This window comes from Heterodontus francisci, chromosome 25 (assembly GCF_036365525.1).
Source record: "Heterodontus francisci isolate sHetFra1 chromosome 25, sHetFra1.hap1, whole genome shotgun sequence".
Lineage (NCBI taxonomy): Eukaryota > Metazoa > Chordata > Chondrichthyes > Heterodontiformes > Heterodontidae > Heterodontus > Heterodontus francisci.
In genome coordinates, this window is record NC_090395.1 from 16,051,356 (window position 1) to 16,071,551 (window position 20,196).

General features: G+C 44.9%; 1 protein-coding gene across 6 annotated transcripts in view; it reads left to right on the plus strand.

The window, feature by feature from the left end:
- Positions 1-20,196, plus strand: part of cacna1sa (calcium channel, voltage-dependent, L type, alpha 1S subunit, a) — a 722,633-nt gene that overhangs the window by 450,480 nt on the left and 251,957 nt on the right. For all 6 annotated transcript variants that reach the window (XR_010977454.1, XM_068056917.1, XM_068056913.1 and 3 more), the window contains 2 exons: positions 6,740-6,846; positions 19,828-19,915. Coding sequence is in view for 5 of the 6 variants with exons in the window: in XM_068056917.1 (XP_067913018.1) it covers positions 6,740-6,846; positions 19,828-19,915 (195 nt within the window). In the remaining variant the exon portion in view is untranslated. The remainder of the gene's footprint in view (positions 1-6,739; positions 6,847-19,827; positions 19,916-20,196) is intronic.

The window sequence follows — 20,196 nt, forward strand, 5'->3', positions numbered from 1 at the left end:
GCCTTGTGGAAGCCCTTATAAATAACATCCACAAACATTCCCTTATCTCCTCAGAAAATTCAACTAGGTTCATTACATATGACTTGCCCTTTACAAATCCAAGCTGGCTCTCTCGATCAGTGTATATTTGTCCAAATGCTAAGTTGCTCTGTCCCTAATAACAAATTCCAGTAACTTCCTTATAACGGAGGCACAGTGGCGCAGTGATTAGCACTGCAGCCTCACAGCTCCAGGGACCCGGGTTCAATTCTGGGTACTGCCTGTGCGGAGTTTGCAAGTTCTCCCTGTGACCGTGTGGGTTTTTGCCGGGTGCTCCGGTTTCCTGCCAAAGACTTGCAGGTGATAGGTAAATTGGCCATTGTAAATTGCCCCTAGTGTAGGTAGGGAATATAGGATTACTGTAGGGTTAGTATAAATGGGTGGTTGTTGGTCAGCACAGACTCGGTGGGCCGAAGGGCCTGTTTCAGTGCTGTATCTCTAAATAAAAAATAAACTAATGTTTGACTAATACGCCTATAGTTTCCTAGCTTATTTCTCCTACTCTTAAATAATGGACTGATACTGGCAATTTTACAATCCAAGTAGACAAATTTTCAAAGGGGTATTGGATGAATACTTTGAGGGAAAATATATACAGGGCTATGGCAAAAGAGTGGGGAGTGGGCGTAATTGGATCGCTCAACCAAAGAGCTGGTATAGGCACAATGGGCTGAATAGCCTCCTTCTGTGTTGTATCATTCTATGATTGTATGAATTACTTGTAAAAACCTTTAGTGTTGTCCTTGATATCAAATTGGAGTTTTTTTTGTCATATACCCTTTTAGCAGTTCTTATCACTTTCTCTGTGTCCCTTTGCTGTTCTTTATATCTCTCCCAGTCTGCAGAATCTCTGCTGTTCTTTGTTTTTGTATAAACTCTTTCTTTTAGTTTTATACTATCTCTCACTTCTCTTGCTGACCAAGATTGTTTAATGACACAAGTAGAGTTCATAGTAGAGGATCCTTTAGGCAAGAGTGATAATACATGATCGAATTTCACATTCAGTTTGGGGGTGAGAAGTTTGGGTCTAAAACTCATGTCTTAAACTTAAATAAACACAATTACAAGGGCATGAAGACAGAAAGACAGCATTGGCTAAAGTGGACTGGCAAAATAAGTTAAAAGGTAAGACAGTAGAGAGGCACTGACAGACATTTAAGGAGATATTCCATAACTCTCAACAAAGATATATTTCATTGAGAAAGAAAGACTCTGTGAGAAGGATGCACCATCTGTGGCTAACTAAGGAAGTTAAAAATGGTATCAAATTGAAAGAAAAGGTGCATAATGCTGCAAAGATTGATGGTAGGCCAGGAGATTGGGAAAAGTTTAGAAACTAGCATAGGATGACTAAAAATATAAGAAGAAGCAGAAATTAGAGAATGAGAGTAAACTATCAAAAAATATAAAAACTGACAGTAAAAAGCTTCTACAAATATATAAAAAAGAGGAGAGTAGCTAAAGTAAGTGTTAGTTCCTTAGAGGATGAGACTGGGGAATTAATAATGGGAAACAAGGGATTGGCAGAGACTTTGAACACGTATTTTGTATCTGTCTTCACAATAGAAGACACAAAAAGCGTCCCAAGAATAGTAGAAAATCAAGAGACAAAATGGAGAGAGGACCTTAAAACAATGATCACTAGAGAAAAAGTACAAGGAAAACTAATGAGCTTAAAGGCTGACAAGTCCCCTTGACCTGATGGCCTGCATCCTAGAGTATTAAAAGAAGTGGCTGCAGGGATAGTGCATGCGTTGGTTGTAATCTTCCAAAATGTACTAGTTTCTGGAAAGGTCTCAGTGGATTGGAAAAATGCAAATATAGCACCTCTTTTCAAGAAAAGAGGGCGGCAGTAAGCAGGAAACTGTAGGCCAGTTAGCCTAACATTGATCATTTGGAAAATTCGAGAATCTATTGTTAAGGAAGAAGTCGCAAGATATGCAGAAAGTCATATTGCAATTAGGCAGAGTCAGCACGGTTTTAAGAAAGGGAAATCATGTTTGACAAATGTATTTGAATTCTTTGAGGATGTAACAAGCAGGGTGGATAAAGGGGAACCAGTAGATGTAGTGTATTTAGATTTCCAAAAGACATTCAATAAGGTGCCACATAAAAGGTTACTACACAAGGTAAGAGCTCATGGTGTTGGGGGTGATATAGTAGTATGAATAGAGGATTGACTAACTGACAGGAAACAGAGAGATGAGATAAATGGGTCATTTTCAGGTTGGCAAACTGTAGCTAGTGGAGTGCCACAGGGGTCAGTGCTGGGCCCCAATTATTTACGACCTATATTAATAACTTGGATGAAGGGATCAAGTGTGTTGTAGTCAAATTTGCGCATGATACAAAAATAGGTAGGAAAGCGAGTTGTGAGGAGGACACAAAATGTCTGCAAAGAGATATAAATAGATTAAGTGAGTGGGCAAAAATTTGGCAGATGGAGTATAATGTGGGAAAATATGAGGTAGTCCATTTTGGTAGGAAGAATAGAAAAGCAGAATATTATTTACATGGACAGACTGCAGAATGCTGCGGTACATAGGGATCGCGGTGCCCTTGTACATGAATCACAAAACGTTAGCGTGCAGATACAGCAAGTAATTAGGAAGGCAAATGGAATGTTGGCATTTATTGCAAGGGGGATGGAGTATAAAAGTAGGGACGTCTTGCTACATCCGTACAGGATATTGGTGAGACCGCACCTAGAGTACTGTGTATAGTTTTGGTCTCCTTATTTGAGGAAGGATATACTTGCATTGGAAGCAGTTTAAAGGAGGTTCACTAGGCTGATTCCTGGGATGAAGGGGTTGCCTGATGAGAAAAGGTTGAGCAGGTTGGGTCTATACTCATTGGAGTTTAGGAGAATGAGATTCTGAGGGGATTGACAGGGTCGATGCTGAGAGGATATTTCCTCTCGTGGGGGAATCTAGAACTGGGGGCACAGTTTCAAAATAAAGGGTCTCCATTTAAGATGGAGATGAGGTAAATTTCTTCTCTGAGGGTCATTAATTTTTGGAATTCTCTTCCCCAGAGAGCAGTGAAGGTTGGGTGATTGAATATATTCAAGGCTGAGTTAGACAGATTTTTGTGTACAAGGAAGTCAAGGGTTATGGGGTAAATAAAAACAAGAAATGCTGGAACCACTCAGCAGGTCTGGCAGCATCTGTGGAAAGAGAAGCAGAGTTAACGTTTCGGGTCAGTGACCCTTCTTCAGAACTTGCAAATATTAGAAATATCAAAGGTTATAAGCAAGTGAGGCGGGGGTGGGGCAAGAGATAAGCAAGTGCAAACCTGAAAAAAATCAGTGGGTATGCAAACTGAACAAACTAAGATGAAATGAAATAAACATGAAAAAAAAGTTATAAAAATGTAAAAAAAATAAAAAAATAACTAAAAATAAAAGTAAAATGGGGGGCCCGTCATGCTCTGAAATTATTGAACTCAACGTTTAGTCCGGCAGGCTGTAGTGTGCCTAATCGGTAAGTGAGATGCTGTTCCTCGAGCTTGCATTGATGTTCACTGGAACACTGCAGCAATCCCAGGACAGAGATGTGAGCATGAAAGCAGGGGAGAGTGTTGAAATAGCAAGCAACCGGAAGCTCAGGGTCCTGCTTGCGGACTGAGCGGAGGTGTTCCGCAAAGCAGTCACCCAGTCTGCGCTTGGTCTCCCCAATGTAGAGGAGACCACACTGTGAGCAGCGAATACAGTATACTACATTGAAAGAAGTACGAGTAAATCACTGCTTCACCTGAAAGGAGTGTTTGGGGCCTGGGATAGTGAGGAGAGAGGAGGTAAATGGGCAGGTATTACACCTCCTGCGATTGCAGGGGAAGGTGCCATGGGACGGGGACGAGGTGGTGGGGGTAATGGAGGAGTGGACCAGGGTATCGCGGAGGGAACGATCCCTTCGGAATGCTGACAGGGGAAGGGAGGGGAAGATGCGTTTGGTAGTGGCATCATGTTGGAGGTGGCGGAAATGGCGGAGGATGATCCTTTGGATATGGAGGCTGATGGGATAGAAAGTGAGGACAAGGGGAACCCTGTCACGGTTCTGGGAGGGAGGGGAAGGGGTGAGGGTAGAGGTGCGGGAAATGGGCCGGACACGGTTGAGGGCCCTGTCAACAAGAGTGAGGGTGAATCCTTGGTTGAAGAAAAATGAGGTCATATCAGAAGCACCGTCATGGAAGGTAGCATCATCAGAGCAGATGCGTCAGAGACGGAGAAAGTGGGAGAATGGAATGGAGTCCCTACAGGAGGTAGGATGTGAAGAAGTGTAGTCGAGGTAGCTGTGGGAGTCGGTGGGCCTATAATGGATATCAGTAGACAACCTATCCCCAGAGATGGAGTCAGAGAAGTTGAGGAAGGGAAGTGTCAGAGATGGACCATGTAAAGGTGAGAGAAGGGTGGAAATTGGAAGCAAAGTTGATAAAAGTTTTCCAGTTCGGGGCGAGAGCAGGAAACAATGTACCGGAAAAAGTGTTGGGGAAGGGGGCCTGAGTAGGACTGGAACAAAGAATGCTCGACATATCCCACAAAAAGACAGGCATAACTAGGACCCATGCGGGTACCCATAGCAACACCTTTTACTTGAAGGAAGTGAGTGGAGTTGAAGGAGAAGTTGTTCAATGTGAGAACAAGTTCAGCCAGGCGGAGGAGGGTGGTGGTGGATGGGGACTGGTTGGGCCTCTGTTCAAGGAAGAAGTGGAGAGCCCTTAAACCATCCTGGTGGGGGATGGAGGTGCAGAGCGATTGGACATCCATAGTGAAGAGGAGGCGGTTGGGATCAGGAAACTGGAAATTGTCAAAATGACGTAGGGCGTCAGAAGAGTCACGGATGTAAGTGGGAAGAGACTGGACCAGCGGAGAAAAGATAGAGTCAAGATAGGAAGAAATAAGTTCAGTGGGGCAGGATCAGGCTGACACAATGGGTCTGCCGGGACAGTCCCGTTTGTGGATTTTGCGAAGGAGGTAGACCCGAGCTGTCTGGGGTTGCGAGACTATGAGGTTGGAAGCTGTGGAGGGAAGATCTCCAGAGGAGATGAGGTCCTTGACAGTCCTTTGGACAGTGGCTTAATGTTCGGTGGTGGGGTCATGGTCCAAAGGGAGGTAGGAAGAAGTGTCTGTGAGTTGGCGTTGAGCTTCTGCAAGGTAGAGGTCGGTACACCAGACAACAACAGCACCACCCTTGTCTACAGGTTTGATAACCATGTCGGGGTTAGACCTGAGAGAACAGAGTGCCTCAAGTTCAGAGGGGGACAGGTTGGAGTGAGTGAGGGGGACAGTGAAATTGAGATGACCAATGTCTCGCCAACAGTTTTCAATGAAGAGATCAAGAGCGGGTCAGAGGCCAGGGGGGTTATGGGGGGTCAGCAGGAAAGTGGAGTTAAGACCACAAGCAGATCAGCCATAATCTTATTGAATAGTGGAGCAGACTCGAGGGGTCAAATAGCCTACTCCCACTGCTATTTCTTATTTGAGCTCTTCAGGGCTATGGACAAGTTTTGTATTCTACCAAATACTTTTTTTACACATATTGAGAGATACTGGGGAGAGGCTGGAGGAGATGTGGTGAGGCGGAACTCGGGCGATGCTGGGGAGGGGCTGGGGCGATGCTGGGGAGGGGCTGGGGCGATGCTGGGGAGGGGCTGGGGCGATGCTGGGGAGGGGCCGGGGCGATGCTGAGGAGGGGCTATGGCGATGCTGGGGAGGGGCCGGGGCGATGCTGAGGAGGGGCCGGGGCGATGCTGAGGAGGGGCCGGGGCGATGCTGAGGAGGGGCCGGGGCGATGCTGGGGAGGGGCCGGGGCGATGCTGGGGAGGGGCCGGGGCGATGCTGGGGAGGGGCCGGGGCGATGCTGGGGAGGGGATGGGCGATGCTGAGGAGGGGTTGGGGGCGATGCTGAGGAGGGGTTGGGGGCGATGCTGAGGAGGGGTTGGGGGCGATGCTGAGGAGGGGTTGTGGGTGATGCTGTGGAGGGGCTTGGGGGCGATGCTGGGGAGGGGCTTGGGGGCGATGCTGGGGAGGGGCTTGGGGGCGATGCTGGGGAGGGTTTGGGGGCGATGCTGGGGAGGGGTGGGGGGCGATGGTGGGGAGTGGCTGGGCGATGCTGGGGAGGGGTGGGGGGCGATGCTGGAGAGGGGTGGGGGGCGATGCTGGGGAGGGGTGGGGGGCGATGTTGGGGAGGTTTTCAGGATGAAGAGGCATTTTGATAGCTGTAATAGTGGAAAATTAGAGATCAAAAATTCAAAATCATTGCAAAGAGATCTGGAGGGGCAGTGCAGAGAAATCTCTCGTTGGAGAGTGGAATGAAAAAGGAGTTGGACAGGTAGTGGAGGATGAGGAACTAACAAGAACACGGACAAAAAGCAGCAATGTGGGACTAAGCATGACTGCTATTTCAAAGGATCAGTGCAGACACGATCGGCAGAATGGCCTCCTCCTGTGCTGTAAGTTTCTATGATTCTATGGCTAGAGATTTAAAAATAATCAAAAATTCTTGAAAACATTACTTATCTCACTGACTCCATTTCTCATTCTCTCTCAGTAGCTCATATACCTTCTCTCTCTGTAATTCATTTACCCTCCCCTTCTCTCTTATCTTTATCTCTCTCTATCTCAAACATACATCTTCTCACCCTCTCTCTATCGCTCACACCCTCTCTCTATCGCTCACACCCTCTTTCTCACTCTTTATAGATGACAGCTTATGGTGCTTTCCTGCACAAAGGCTCCTTTTGTCGGAATTATTTCAATATCCTGGACTTGTTGGTGGTCAGTGTCTCTCTCATCTCCTTCGGAATTCAGTGAGTATAACAGAGTCTCCAGCCCCCCATCTTTTTCATGTCAGCTTGTTTTTATTGCTTAGAATCATGAAATCATAAGGTAATGCAGTGCTGAGGGAGGCGATTCACCCCATTGTACAAAGAACAAAGAACAGTACAGCAAAGGAACAGGCCATTCGGCCCTCCAAGCCTGCGCTGATCTTGATGCCTGCCTAAACTAAAACCTTCTGCACTTCCGGGGCTCATATCCCTCTATTCCCTTCCTATTCATGTATTTGTCAAGATGTCTCTTAAACGTCGCTATCGTATCTGCTTCCACCACCTCCCCTGGCAGCAAGTTCCAGGCAGTCACCACCCTCTGTGTAAAAAATTGCCTCGCACATCCCCTCTAAACTTTGCCCCTCGCACCTTAAACCTATGTCCCCCAGTAACTGACTCTTCCACCCTGGGAAAAAGCTTCTGACTATCTACTCTGTCCATGCCGCTCATAACTTTGTAAACCTCTATCATGTCGCCCCTCCACCTCCGTCATTCCAGTGAAAACAATCCGAGTTTATCCAACCTCTCCTCATAGCTAATGCCCTCCTGACCTGGCAACATCCTGGTAAACCTCCTCTGTACCCTCTCCAAAGCCTCCACGTCCTTCTGGTAGTGTGGCGACCAGAATTGCACGCAATATTCTAAGTGTGGCCTAACTAAGGTTCTGTACAGCTGCAACATGACTTGCCAATTTTTATACTCTATGCCCCAACTGATGAAGGCAAGCATGCCGTATGCCTTCTTGACTACCTTATCCACCTGCGTTGCCACTTTCAGTGACCTGTGGACCTGTATGCCTAGATCTCTCTGCCTGTCAATACTCCTAAGGGTTCTGCCATTTACTGTATACTTCCCACCTGTATTAGATCTTCCAAAATGCATTACCTCACATTTGTCCGGATTAAACTCCATCTGTCATTTCTCTGTACCTATTAGAACATAGGAAATAGGAGCAGGAGTAGACCATATGACCCATCGAGCCTGCTCCACCATTCAGTATGATCATGGCTGATTTCAGCTTCAACTCCACTTTCCTGCCTGCTCCCCATATCCCTTGACTCCCTGAGAGACCAAAAACCTGTCTACCTCGGCCTCAGATAAACACGGCGATGGAGCATCCACAACTCCCCGGTTTAGAGAATTCCAAAGATTCACAACCCTTTGAGTGAAGAAATTTCTCTTCATCTCATTCCTAAATGATTTTCCCCTTATCCTGAGACAGTGCCCCCATGTTCCAGCTAGTGGAAACAACCTCTCTGTGTCTACCCTGTCAAGCCCCTTCAGAATCTTGTGTGTTTCAATGAGATCATCTCTCATTCTTTGAAACTTCAGACAATATAAATCCAATTTACTCAGCCTTTCATCACAGGACAACCCTCACATCCCAGGGACCAATCTAGTGAACCTGCACTGTACTGTCTCCAAGGCAAGTATATCCTTCCTTAAATGTGGAGACCAAAACTGTGCATAGTACTCAGGTGGGGTCTCACCAGAGTCCTGTACTATTGTAGCAAGATTTCTTTATTCTGTACTTGCAATGAAGGCTAACATGCCATTTGCCTTCCTAATTGTTTACTGTACCTGCATGCTAACTTTCTGTTTTCCTTGTGCAAGTACACCCAAGTCCCTTTGAACATCAACATTTACAAGTTTCACGGCTTTTAAAAAATATTCTTCTTTTCTCTTCTTACTGCCAAAGTGAACAACCTCTCGCTTCCCCACATTATACTCCGTCTGCCATCTTCTTGCCCACTCACTTAACCTGTCTATATCTCTTTGCTGCCTGTGCCCTCCACACAGCTTAAATTCCCATCAAGCTTTGTATCGTCATCAAACTTAGAAACATTACTCTCTGTCCTCTTGTCTAAGACATTAATATAGATTGTAAATAGTGGAAGTCCTAGCACCGATCCTTGCGGCACTCCACTTGTTACAGCCTGCCAACTTGAAAATGTCCCGTTTATCCTTACTCTTTGCTTCCTGTCTGTTAAGTAATCCTCTATCCATGCTAACATATGCTACCCCCAGCTCCATGAGCCCTTATCTTGTGAATTAACCTTTTGTGCAGCAACATTTCGAATGGCCTTTTGAAATCCAAGTATACTACATCTGCTGGCTCCCTTTTATCTACCCTACTAGTAACATCCTCAAAAAACTCTAACACATGTGTCAAAGACGATTTCCCTTTCATAAAACCATGTTGGCTGTGTCTGACAATACTATGATTTTCTAAGTGCATAGTTAAGACTTCCTTAATAATAATTAATTCCTGCACTTTCCTGATGACTGATGTCGGGCTAACTGGCCTTGTTCCTTGTTTTCTCTCTCCCTCCTTTCTTGAATAGTTGTGTTACATTTGCTAACTTCCAATCCACTGGGACCATTCTAGAACCTAGGGAATTTTGGAAAATCATAACCAGTGCATCCACTATCTCTGCAGCTGTTTCTTTTAGAACCTCAGGATGTAGGGTATCAGGTCCTGGGATTTGTTGGATTTTAGTTCCTTAAGTTTCTCCAATATTTTTTCTCTGCTAATATGAGTTACCTTAATTTACTCCTCCTCATTAGCCCCTTGGTTACCTTCTATTTCTCATGTGTAACTTGTGTCTTCCATTGTGAAGGCAGACCAAAAATATTTGTTCAATATCTCTGCCATTTCCTCATTTCCATTGGTAATTTCCCTTGTCTCTGCCTCCAAGTGACCAACATTTACCTTAGGTACTCCTCTTTTTTTATATACTTATAAAAGCTCCTACAATCTGTTTTCTATTCCTGGCTAGTTTACTCTCATTTTATTTTTTTCCCTTTTTTACCAACTTTTTGGTGGCCTTTCGCTCATTTCTAAAACACCCTCAATCTCCAGGTTTACTACTATTCTTTGCAACATTATAAAGCTCTTTTAATCCAATACTATCCTTAACTTCCTTAGTAAGCGACGGATGGATCTTTCTTGCTGAGCTTTTGTTTTTTTAATGGAATGTACTTTTGTTGAATATTTTGAATTGTTTCTTTAAATGTTTCTATTTATTTAGTTTAGTTTAGTTTAGAGATACAGCACTGAAACAGGCCCTTCGGCCCACCGAGTTTGTGCTGACCATCAACCACCCATTTATACTAATCCTACACTAATTCCATATTCCTACCACATCCCCACCTGTCCCTATGTTTCCCGACCACCTACCTATACTAGGGGCAATTTATAATGGCCAATTAACCTATCAACCTGCAAGTCTTTTTGGCATGTGGGAGGAAACCGGAGCACCCGGAGGAAACCCACGCAGACACAGGGAGAACTTGCAAACTCCACACAGGCAGTACCCAGAATTGAACCCGGGTTGCTGGAGCTCTGAGGCTGCGGTGCTAACCACTGCGCCACTGTGCCGCCCTTTATTTATTGCCAATCAACCATAGTCAGCTCATCCCTCATACCTCAGTAAGTGGCTTTGTTTCAGATTCATGTTTGGGACTGGAGTATGTTGCTTTCAAATGTAATATGAAATTCAATTGTATTATGATCAGCTTTCCCCAATGGATCTTTTACTGTGAGATTACTAATTAACCCTGCTTCATCGCACAATACTAGATCTAAAGTAGCGTTATCCCTAGTTGGTTCCACAACGTCTTGTTCCAGGAAACTGCTGTGAAAACATTCTGCAAACTCATCTTCCAGATCACCCTTGTCAATTTGATTGGCCCAGTCTATCTGAAGATTCATGTCCCCCACAATGATGACATTGCCTTTGTTACAAGCTCCAATAATTTCTTGCTTAATGTTCTGTCCAACAGTATAACTACTGTTGGGGAGTGGGGTCTATAAAATACTCCCATATGCATTTTCTGACCCTTGTTATTCCTAATCTCCACCCATTCGGATTCTACTGCCTGATCTTCTGAGCCAAGATCCTTTCTCACTACTGTCTTTATGTCATCCTTTACTATCAGGGCTGCTCCTCCTCTTTTTCCATTATGGTTTTTCAAAATGTTGTATACCCTGGAATATTTATTTCCCAACCTTGGTCACCTTGTAAACATGTCACTTAATTGCAATTTGATCTAAACCATTTATCTCTAAATTGTACCACTAGTTCATCTACCTTATTGCAGATGCTTCATGCATTCAGATAAAGTGTCTTTAATTTTTTTTTACTACTATTCTTTGCATGGATCTTATTCACGATGCACTATCACTGTTAAACTCTATGTCCCTCCTGTCCCACTCTGCTAGTCTTTACCCACATTGCGACACTGTTGTATTGTCCCGAAATTTCTCTTAAGGTTTCCAGATCTTCCTTCACCTGAGCCCTCCCACTCTGTTAGTTTAAAGCCCTCTCCACAGCACTAGTTATACAATTCACCAGGATCTCAGCCCAGATCAAGTGGAGTCCATCCCAGAGGAACAGCTCCCCCTTTCCCCAGTATTTGTCCCAGTGCCCCATGAATCGAAGCCCCTTCTTCCCACACCACTCTTTAAGCCATGCGTTTAATTCTCTAATCTGTTTCATCCTATGCCAATTGGTGTGTGGCTCAGCTAACAGTCTAGAGATGATTACCTTCGAGGTTCTGCATTTTAATTTGGACCCTAACTCCTCAAACTCTCTCAGCAGAACATCATTCCTAGTTCTACCTATGTTATTGATTCCTATGTGGACCACAACAACTGGATCCTCCCCTCCCTCTCCAGCTGTGAGGAGATGTCCTGAACCCTGGCTTCAGGCCGGCAACACAACATTTGGAGCTCCTGCTTGTGGCTGCAGTGATAAGTACCTATCCCCCTGACTATTACTGCCCCCAGTCAGTATCACATTCCTTTTCATTTCACCCCCCCAACCTCTTGAATGGATTCCTGCATCATGGTGCCATGGTCAGTTGGTCAGTTTGGACATCCACCCTGCTGTCCTTTTTCTCATCGGCACAGGTCGCAAGCATCTCGTTATCTGTTGGTCAAAGTCAAGGGCTGAGGCTCCATCACAACTTACTGGATCCCTATACCTGCCTGGCTCGCAGTCACCCCCTCCTGTCCCTGACCATTGACCAACTCTAAAGTTTTACTTAACCTAAAGGATGTGACTGCCTCCTGGAACAAAGTGTCCAGGTAACTCTAAAATAAAAGCAAAATACTGCAGATGCTGGAAATCTGAAATAAAAACAAGAAATGCTGGAAATACTCAGCAGGACTGGCAGCATCTGTGGAGAGAGAAGCAGAGTTAACGTTTCAGGTCAGCGACCATCAGAACTGGCAGAGGCTAGAGATGTAATCGGTCATTTTACATTTCTAGCCTATTACATTTCTAGCCTCTGCCAGTTCTGATGAAGGGTCACTGACCTGAAACGTTAACTCTGCTTCTGTCTCCACAGATGCTGCCAGACCTGCTGAGTAATTCCAGCACTTCCTGTTTTTATGTTCAGGTAACTGTCCTCCTTCCTGATGCCCTGCAATGTCTGCAACTCAGACTCCAGCACAACAACTCTGAACTGAAGTTGTTCCAGCTTCAGACAGTTACCCCAGATATGGTTGTCACAAACTCCCACACGTTGCAGTCCTGGCACACCACCTGCCCTGCCATGTCTGTCTATCCCAATTTATTTGCTTAGTTTACTGGTTACTAATTTAGTAAAGTGAAGTAAAAGCAAGTTACAATCTCCTAGCTTGGAGACTAGAGAATAACACTCAGCAGTTACTGGAGAAAAAATATAAAGAATAAAAAGCAGCACCTTCCTCCCCTTCTGCACGAATTCCCACCTGTACCAAATTCCAGAATTAGCACTCGGTCCACAAAGCACTCTGTTCCCCAATCGCTCTGTGTTGCCCACTCAGTCGGTTGGAGACTACACTGGCTCTTAGGTAGAGCTATCCAATTAAACCCCTACTCTTTCCCCATAGTCCTGCAAATTCTTCCCTTTCAGGCACATATCCAATTCCATTTTGAACGTTACTATTAAATCACCTTCCACCATCCTTTCAGGCAGTGTCGCCAAATCATAATAACTCACTGTGTCAAACAATTACTATTCATGTCACATCTGCTGTTTTGCCAATTACCTTAAACCTGTGTCCTCTGGTTACCAAACCTCCTGCCACTGGAAACAGTTTCTTCTTATCTAATCTATCACAACCATTCATGATTTTGAACACCTCGATCAAATCTCTCCTTAACCTCTAAGGAGAACAATCCCAGTTTGTCCAGTCTCTCCACAGAACTGAAGTTCCTCATCTCTGATACCATTCTAGCAAATCTCTTCAGCCTGAACATCCTTTCTAAAGTATGGTGCCCAGAACTGAACACAATACTCCAGTTGAGGCCTTGCCAGTTGTTTATAAAGATTTAACATAAGTCTGTGTTTTTTGTACTCTATGCCTCTATTATTAATAAAGCCAAGGATCCCACCTTCCAGCCTTCAAAGATTTGTGTGCATACACCCCCAGGTTTTTGTTAATTCATTCATGGGATGTGGGCATCGCTGGCAAGGCCAGCACTTATTGCCCATCCCTAATTGCCCTTGAGAAGGTGGTGGTGAGCTGCCTTCTTGAACCGCTGCAGTCCATGTGGTGTAGGTACACCCACAGTGCTGCTAGGGAGGGAGTTCCAGGTTTTTGACCCAGTGACAGTGAAGGAACGGTGATATAGTTCCAAGTCAGGATCGTGCGTGGCTTGGTGGGGGACTTGCAAGTGGTGGTGTGATATCCTTGTCCTTCTAGGTAGTAGAGGTCACAGGTTTGGAAGGTGCTGTCAAAGGAGCCTTGGTGAGTTGTTGCAGTGCATCTTGTATATGGTACACACTGCTGCTACTGTGTGTCGTTGGTGGAGGGAATGAATGTGAAGGTGGTGGATGGGTGCCAATCAAGCACTGAGTGACCCTGGTGGAACCCAAAATGAGCACCCGTGAGTAGGTTATTGCTGAGTAAGTGCCACTTGATAGCACTGACGACGACACCTTCCATCACTTTGCTGATGATTGTGAGTGGACTGATGAGGCAATAATTGACTGGATTGGATTTGTCTTGCTTTTTGTGGACAGGATATACCTGGGCAATATTCCACATTGTTGGGTAGATGCCAATGTTATAGCTATACTGGAACAGCTTGGCTAGGGGTATGGCTAGTTCTGGTGCACAGGTCTCCAATACTATTGCCAGAATGTTGCCAGGGCCTGTAGCCTTTGTGGTATCCAGTGCCTTCAGACATTTCTTGATATCACATAGACTGAATCGGATTGGCTGAAGACTGGCAACAGTGATGATGGGAACCTCAGGAAGAGATTGAGATGGATTATCCACTCAGCACGTGTGGCTGAAAATAGTTGCAAATGCTTCAGCCTTGTCTTGTCTTTTGCACTGATGTGCTGGGTTCCCCCGTCATTATGGATGGGGATGTTTGTGGAGCTTCCTCCTCTGGTTAGTTGTTTAATTGTAGGACTGCAGAGGTTTGATCAGGTCCGATGGTTGTGGGATCGCTTAGCTCTGTCCATCACACGCTGCTTCCACAGTTTAGCATGCATGTAGTCCTGTGTCGTAGCTTCACCAGGTTGGAACCTCATTTTAGGTATACCTGGTGCAGTTACAGGCATTCCCTCCTACACTCCTCAGTGAACCAGGATTGGTCGCCTGGCTTGATGGTAATGGTAGAGTGAGGGATATTCCGGGCCATGAGGTTACAGTTTGTGGTTGTATACAATTCTGCTGCTGATGATGGCCCACATTGCCTCATGGATGACCAGTTTTGAGCAGCTCAATCTGTTCTGAATCTATCCCATTTATCAATGGTAATGCCACACAACATGATGGATGGTGTCCTCAGTGTGAAGACGGGACTTTGTCTCCACAAGGACTGTGTGGTGGTCACTCCTGTCAATACTGACATGGACAGATGCATCTGCAACATGCAGATTAGTGGGGTCGAAGTCCTCACTACCTGCCACAGACCCAGTCTGGCAGATCTGTCCCTTGGGACTCAGCAAGCTCAGTCAGTGGTAGTGCTAGCGAGCCACGCTTGGTGATAGACATTGAAATCCCCTACCCAGAGTACATAATGTACCCTTGCCACCTTCAGTGCTTCTTCCAAGTGATGTTCAGCATGGAGGAGCACTGATTCATCAGCCGAGGGAGGGCGGTAGGTGATAATTAATAGGAGGTTTCCTTGCCCATGTTTGGCCTGATACCATGAGATTTCATGGGGTCCAGAGTCAATGTTGAGGACTTCCAGGGCAACTCCCTCCCAACTGTATACCACTGTGCCGCCCCCTCTGGTGGGTTTGTCTTGCTGGTGGGACAGGACATACCCGGGGATGGTGATGGAGGAATATGGGACATTGGCTGTAAGGCATGATTAGGTGAGTATGACTATTCAGGTTGTTGCTCTCCCAATTTTGGCACAAGTGCCCAGATGTTAGTGAGGAGGATTTTTCAGGATGGACTGGGCAGGGTGTGCCTTTGTCATTTCTGGTGTCTGGATTGATGCTGGGTGGTCTGTCCGGTTTTATTCATTTTTGACTTCTCTGTTGTGGTTTGATACAACTGAGTGGCTTGCTAGGCCATTTCAGAGGGAAATTAAGAGTCAACCACATTGCTGTAGGTCTGGAGTTATATTTAGGCCAGGCCAGGTAAGGATGGCAGATTTCCTTCCCTAAAGGACATTGGTAAACCAGATGGCTTGTGATAACAGTCTGATAGTTTTATGCCCTCCATTACTGAGACTAGCTTTTTATTCCAGATTTATTTATTAGTTGAATTTAAATACCACCAGTCATCATGGTGGGATTTAAACTTGTGTTTCCAGAGCATTAGTCCGGGCCTCTGATTACTAGTCCAGTAACATTACCACTGTGCTGTGGTTCTCGCAGGTGTCTTTGTTCCTGCATCCACTTTAAAAGTGTACCATTTATTTTATAATGTCTCTCTCATTCTTCCTATCAAAATGTATCATTTCACTCATCACTGCATTAAATTTGATCTGCCATCTGTCTGCCCATTTTACCAATCTGTATGTCTTCCTGCAGTCTGTTACTGTCCTCTTCATTGCTTATTACACTTCCAAGTTTTATGTATTTTTTTTAATAGTTGACATGTTTTATATATTTCAAAATGTGAAGTTGCTTCAATTTAGATTGAGTGCAATACTGTTCTGTTCAAGTGGTCCATGCCAGCTTTTATGCTGCTCACGAGACTCCTGCCATCTAATTTCATCTGACCCTATCACTGTAAGATGTGATGTCAGTGTAACACACTGTTCTGGATCACTGTTCCACAATCCAGTATAAGATGCTGTTCCAGCTCCGTGTCATCATCCAGTGGAACACACCATTGTAGCTCAGTGTCACATCATCCAGCGTAACACATTGTTCTAGCTATTACGACCAAGGCTGGAGAAATACACCATTAATTCAGCCCTACTTCTCCACGGTTCACAGCATATCAATACATTTTCCCACCTGCCGAAGAATAGCCAAGTAGACTCTATTTGTCTCCCAGAAAAAAGCACATCAACCAGGTTTCTTTAAACAACAACAACATTAACTATTAAAAAAAAGTCTGAACCACTAATGAGATAAATACATATATATGAAAGCTCCTTATTTCCCTAGCCCTCATGCACACATGCATACATTCAAAAAAAAGGGTTAACCAGGATAAATAGGATTCTGGTTACAGCTATTTCATAATGAATAAAAAGAATAATAAAATAATTCAGTTTGTCACGTTCTGGGAGGAAATTCTTCAGTTGAGTGAGGTGTCCCAGAGACGAATAGTCAGATGCCACTTGAAGTGGCAACTGGCAGACTAAAAAAGAGTATAAATTAAGTATTAATAAGAAGGAACAAGTGAGTAGCTGGTGAGTATTATTATTTTTTTGAGTAAGGTTTATTTTAACCAGTGAACTGTGTTGATTTTTAGTAGGATTTATCAGTACTAGTAAGGTTTTATTAATAATTCTAAGGTGTTGTAGTATTGGTAAGGTTTTTTTCCGGCTGTAGCAAAGGGTCAACTAATAAATAAAGGAATGGCAGGGGTGCTTCAACCTCGAGAGTGCATCTCCTGTGCTATGTGGGAGCTCCAGGATGCTTCCCATATCCTGGAGAACCATTTGTGCAGGAAATGTTGTCAATTGAAGCAGCCTGAGCTCCGGGTTTTGGAACTTGAGCAGGAATTGGCGACACTGCGGTGCATTCATGAGGATGAGAGCTACGTGGATAGCACTTTTATAGATGTGGTCACCCCACAGCTTAAGAGTATGCAGGGAGAGAGGGACTGGGTGACCACCAGGCAGTCAAAAAGAATCAGGCATGTAGTGCAGGAGACCCTTGAGTACATCTCACTCTCCAACAGGTATTCTGTTCTGAATACTGAGGAAAGTGATGCTTCACCTGGGGAGTGCAGCCAGAGCCAAGTCCATGGCACCATGGGTGCCTCAGCTACACAGGGGGCTACAGGGAAGACTGTAAGGGCCATAGTGATCGGTGACGGACAGACACAGTGTCTCCCCTGTCATTCAAAGTGTTGTTCTGAGGAGGTCAGATACCCCTGGCTGGCTTCCTTGCAACTGCTTGTTTTCCTATTCATGCATATAAAGTCAAAATCCACAAATTTCAGCTATTTGCAGGTGGCCATGTCCACTGAAAAATCCTTTCTTCAGTTTTTAAAACACGCAGATTTCTAAGATTTTAGTACAAAAATAAAACCCTTGTGGCCTAGCTAAATGTCACATCATCCAGTGCAACACACTATTCTAGCTCAGTGTCACATCATCCCGTGTAACACGCTATTCCTATCTCAGTGTCACATCATCCCGTGTAACACGCTGTTCCTTTCTCAGTGTCACATCTTCCCGTGTAACACGCTGTTCCTATCTCAGTGTCACATCATCCCGTGTAACACGCTGTTCCTAACTCAGTGTCACATCATCCCGTGTAACACACTGTTCCTTTCTCAGTCTCACATCATCCAGTGTAACACGCTGTTCCTTTCTCAGTGTCACATCATCCAGTGTAACACGCTGTTCCTTTCTCAGTGTCACATCATCCCGTGTAACACGCTATTCCTATCTCAGTGTCACATCATCCCGTGTAACACGCTGTTCCTTTCTCAGTGTCACATCATCCCGTGTAACACGCTGTTCCTATCTCAGTGTCACATCATCCCGTGTAACACGCTGTTTCTTTCTCAGTGTCACATCATCCCGTGTAACACGCTGTTCCTTTCTCAGTGTCACATCATCCCGTGTAACACGCTGTTCCTTTCTCAGTGTCACATCATCCCGTGTAACACGCTGTTCCTTTCTCAGTGTCACATCATCCCGTGTAACACGCTGTTCCTATCTGAGTGTCACATCATCCCGTGTAACACGCTGTTCCTATCTGAGTGTCACATCATCCCGTGTAACACGCTGTTCCTATCTGAGTGTCACATCATCCCGTGTAACACGCTGTTCCTATCTGAGTGTCACATCATCCCGTGTAACACGCTGTTCCTATCTGAGTGTCACATCATCCCGTGTAACACGCTGTTCCTTTCTCAGTGTCACATCTTCCCGTGTAACACGCTGTTCCTATCTCAGTGTCACATCATCCCGTGTAACACGCTGTTCCTAACTCAGTGTCACATCATCCCGTGTAACACACTGTTCCTTTCTCAGTCTCACATCATCCAGTGTAACACGCTGTTCCTTTCTCAGTGTCACATCATCCAGTGTAACACGCTGTTCCTTTCTCAGTGTCACATCATCCAGTGTAACACGCTGTTCCTTTCTCAGTGTCACATCATCCCGTGTAACACGCTGTTCCTATCTCAGTGTCACATCATCCCGTGTAACACGCTGTTCCTATCTCAGTGTCACATCATCCCGTGTAACACGCTGTTCCTTTCTCAGTGTCACATCATCCCGTGTAACACGCTATTCCTATCTCAGTGTCACATCATCCCGTGTAACACGCTGTTCCTTTCTCAGTGTCACATCATCCCGTGTAACACGCTGTTCCTATCTCAGTGTCACATCATCCCGTGTAACACGCTGTTCCTTTCTCAGTGTCACATCATCCCGTGTAACACGCTGTTCCTATCTCAGTGTCACATCATCCCGTGTAACACGCTGTTCCTTTCTCAGTGTCACATCATCCCGTGTAACACGCTGTTCCTTTCTCAGTGTCACATCATCCCGTGTAACACACTGTTCCTTTCTCAGTGTCACATCATCCCGTGTAACACACTGTTCCTTTCTCAGTGTCACATCATCCCGTGTAACACGCTGTTCCTATCTCAGTGTCACATCATCCCGTGTAACACGCTGTTCCTATCTCAGTGTCACATCATCCCGTGTAACACGCTGTTCCTATCTCAGTGTCACATCATCCCGTGTAACACACTGTTCCTTTCTCAGTGTCACATCATCCCGTGTAACACACTGTTCTAAATGAAAATGTGAACAGTGTAACCTGCTTTGTAAATAAATGTATATATCATCCAGTGTGAAATTATTCCAGAATAATATGTTTGTGGTTTTACCCGCAGTTGTACATCGATGTGACGTTGTACAATGTATCATCCTTTTCTAGGTATGCATGATACTGTGTAGCACAATGTACTTTTGCACATCAATGTGTTACCACATCGTGTAACACCTTGTTCTGGTTCTTTGCAGTACCATGTTGTCTAATGCCATGTTCTAAATGATTTATTTCTCTCCTATCATATACATGTTCTACAATGACTGATTTCACTGATCTGAAGACAACTTTTAGCAGGAGCTCATTGTCTTTTCTGAATGAAATCTTCCATTTCATTCCTGAGATTGCACTGGCAGCTGTGTGTTTTAGCGCTTGAATCGAAACAGAGGCAGACAGGAACTAGCCTAGTCTATGCTGATAGTTTTTCAGGGTTGTTTGTCAGTGAGTGAGTGAGCAAATGAGTAGAAGTACAAATTCATCCTGTAGAGTGTTTAGCTGAGGAGCTGAGCCTTTCCCTTTCTTTTCCAGGTCTAGTGCTATCTCTGTGGTAAAGATTCTTCGAGTCCTCCGAGTTCTCAGACCTTTGAGAGCCATTAACAGAGCAAAGGGATTAAAGGTGAGCCAATGTGTGGAGTACATGTGTGTGTGTAACTACATGTGAGTACAACTGTAGATAGGTAGATTCATGATAAGCAAGGGGGTGAAAGGTTCTCAGGGGTAGGCGGGAATGTGAAGTTGAGGTTACAATCAGTTCAGCCATGAACTTATTGAATGGTGGAGCAGGCTCGAGGGGCCGAGTGGCCTACTCCTGCTCCTATTTCGTATGTTTGTATGTATATGTAGATGTTTGTGAGAGTCTGTGTGTGTGTGTTTGTATGAGTACATGTTTTGTGTTTA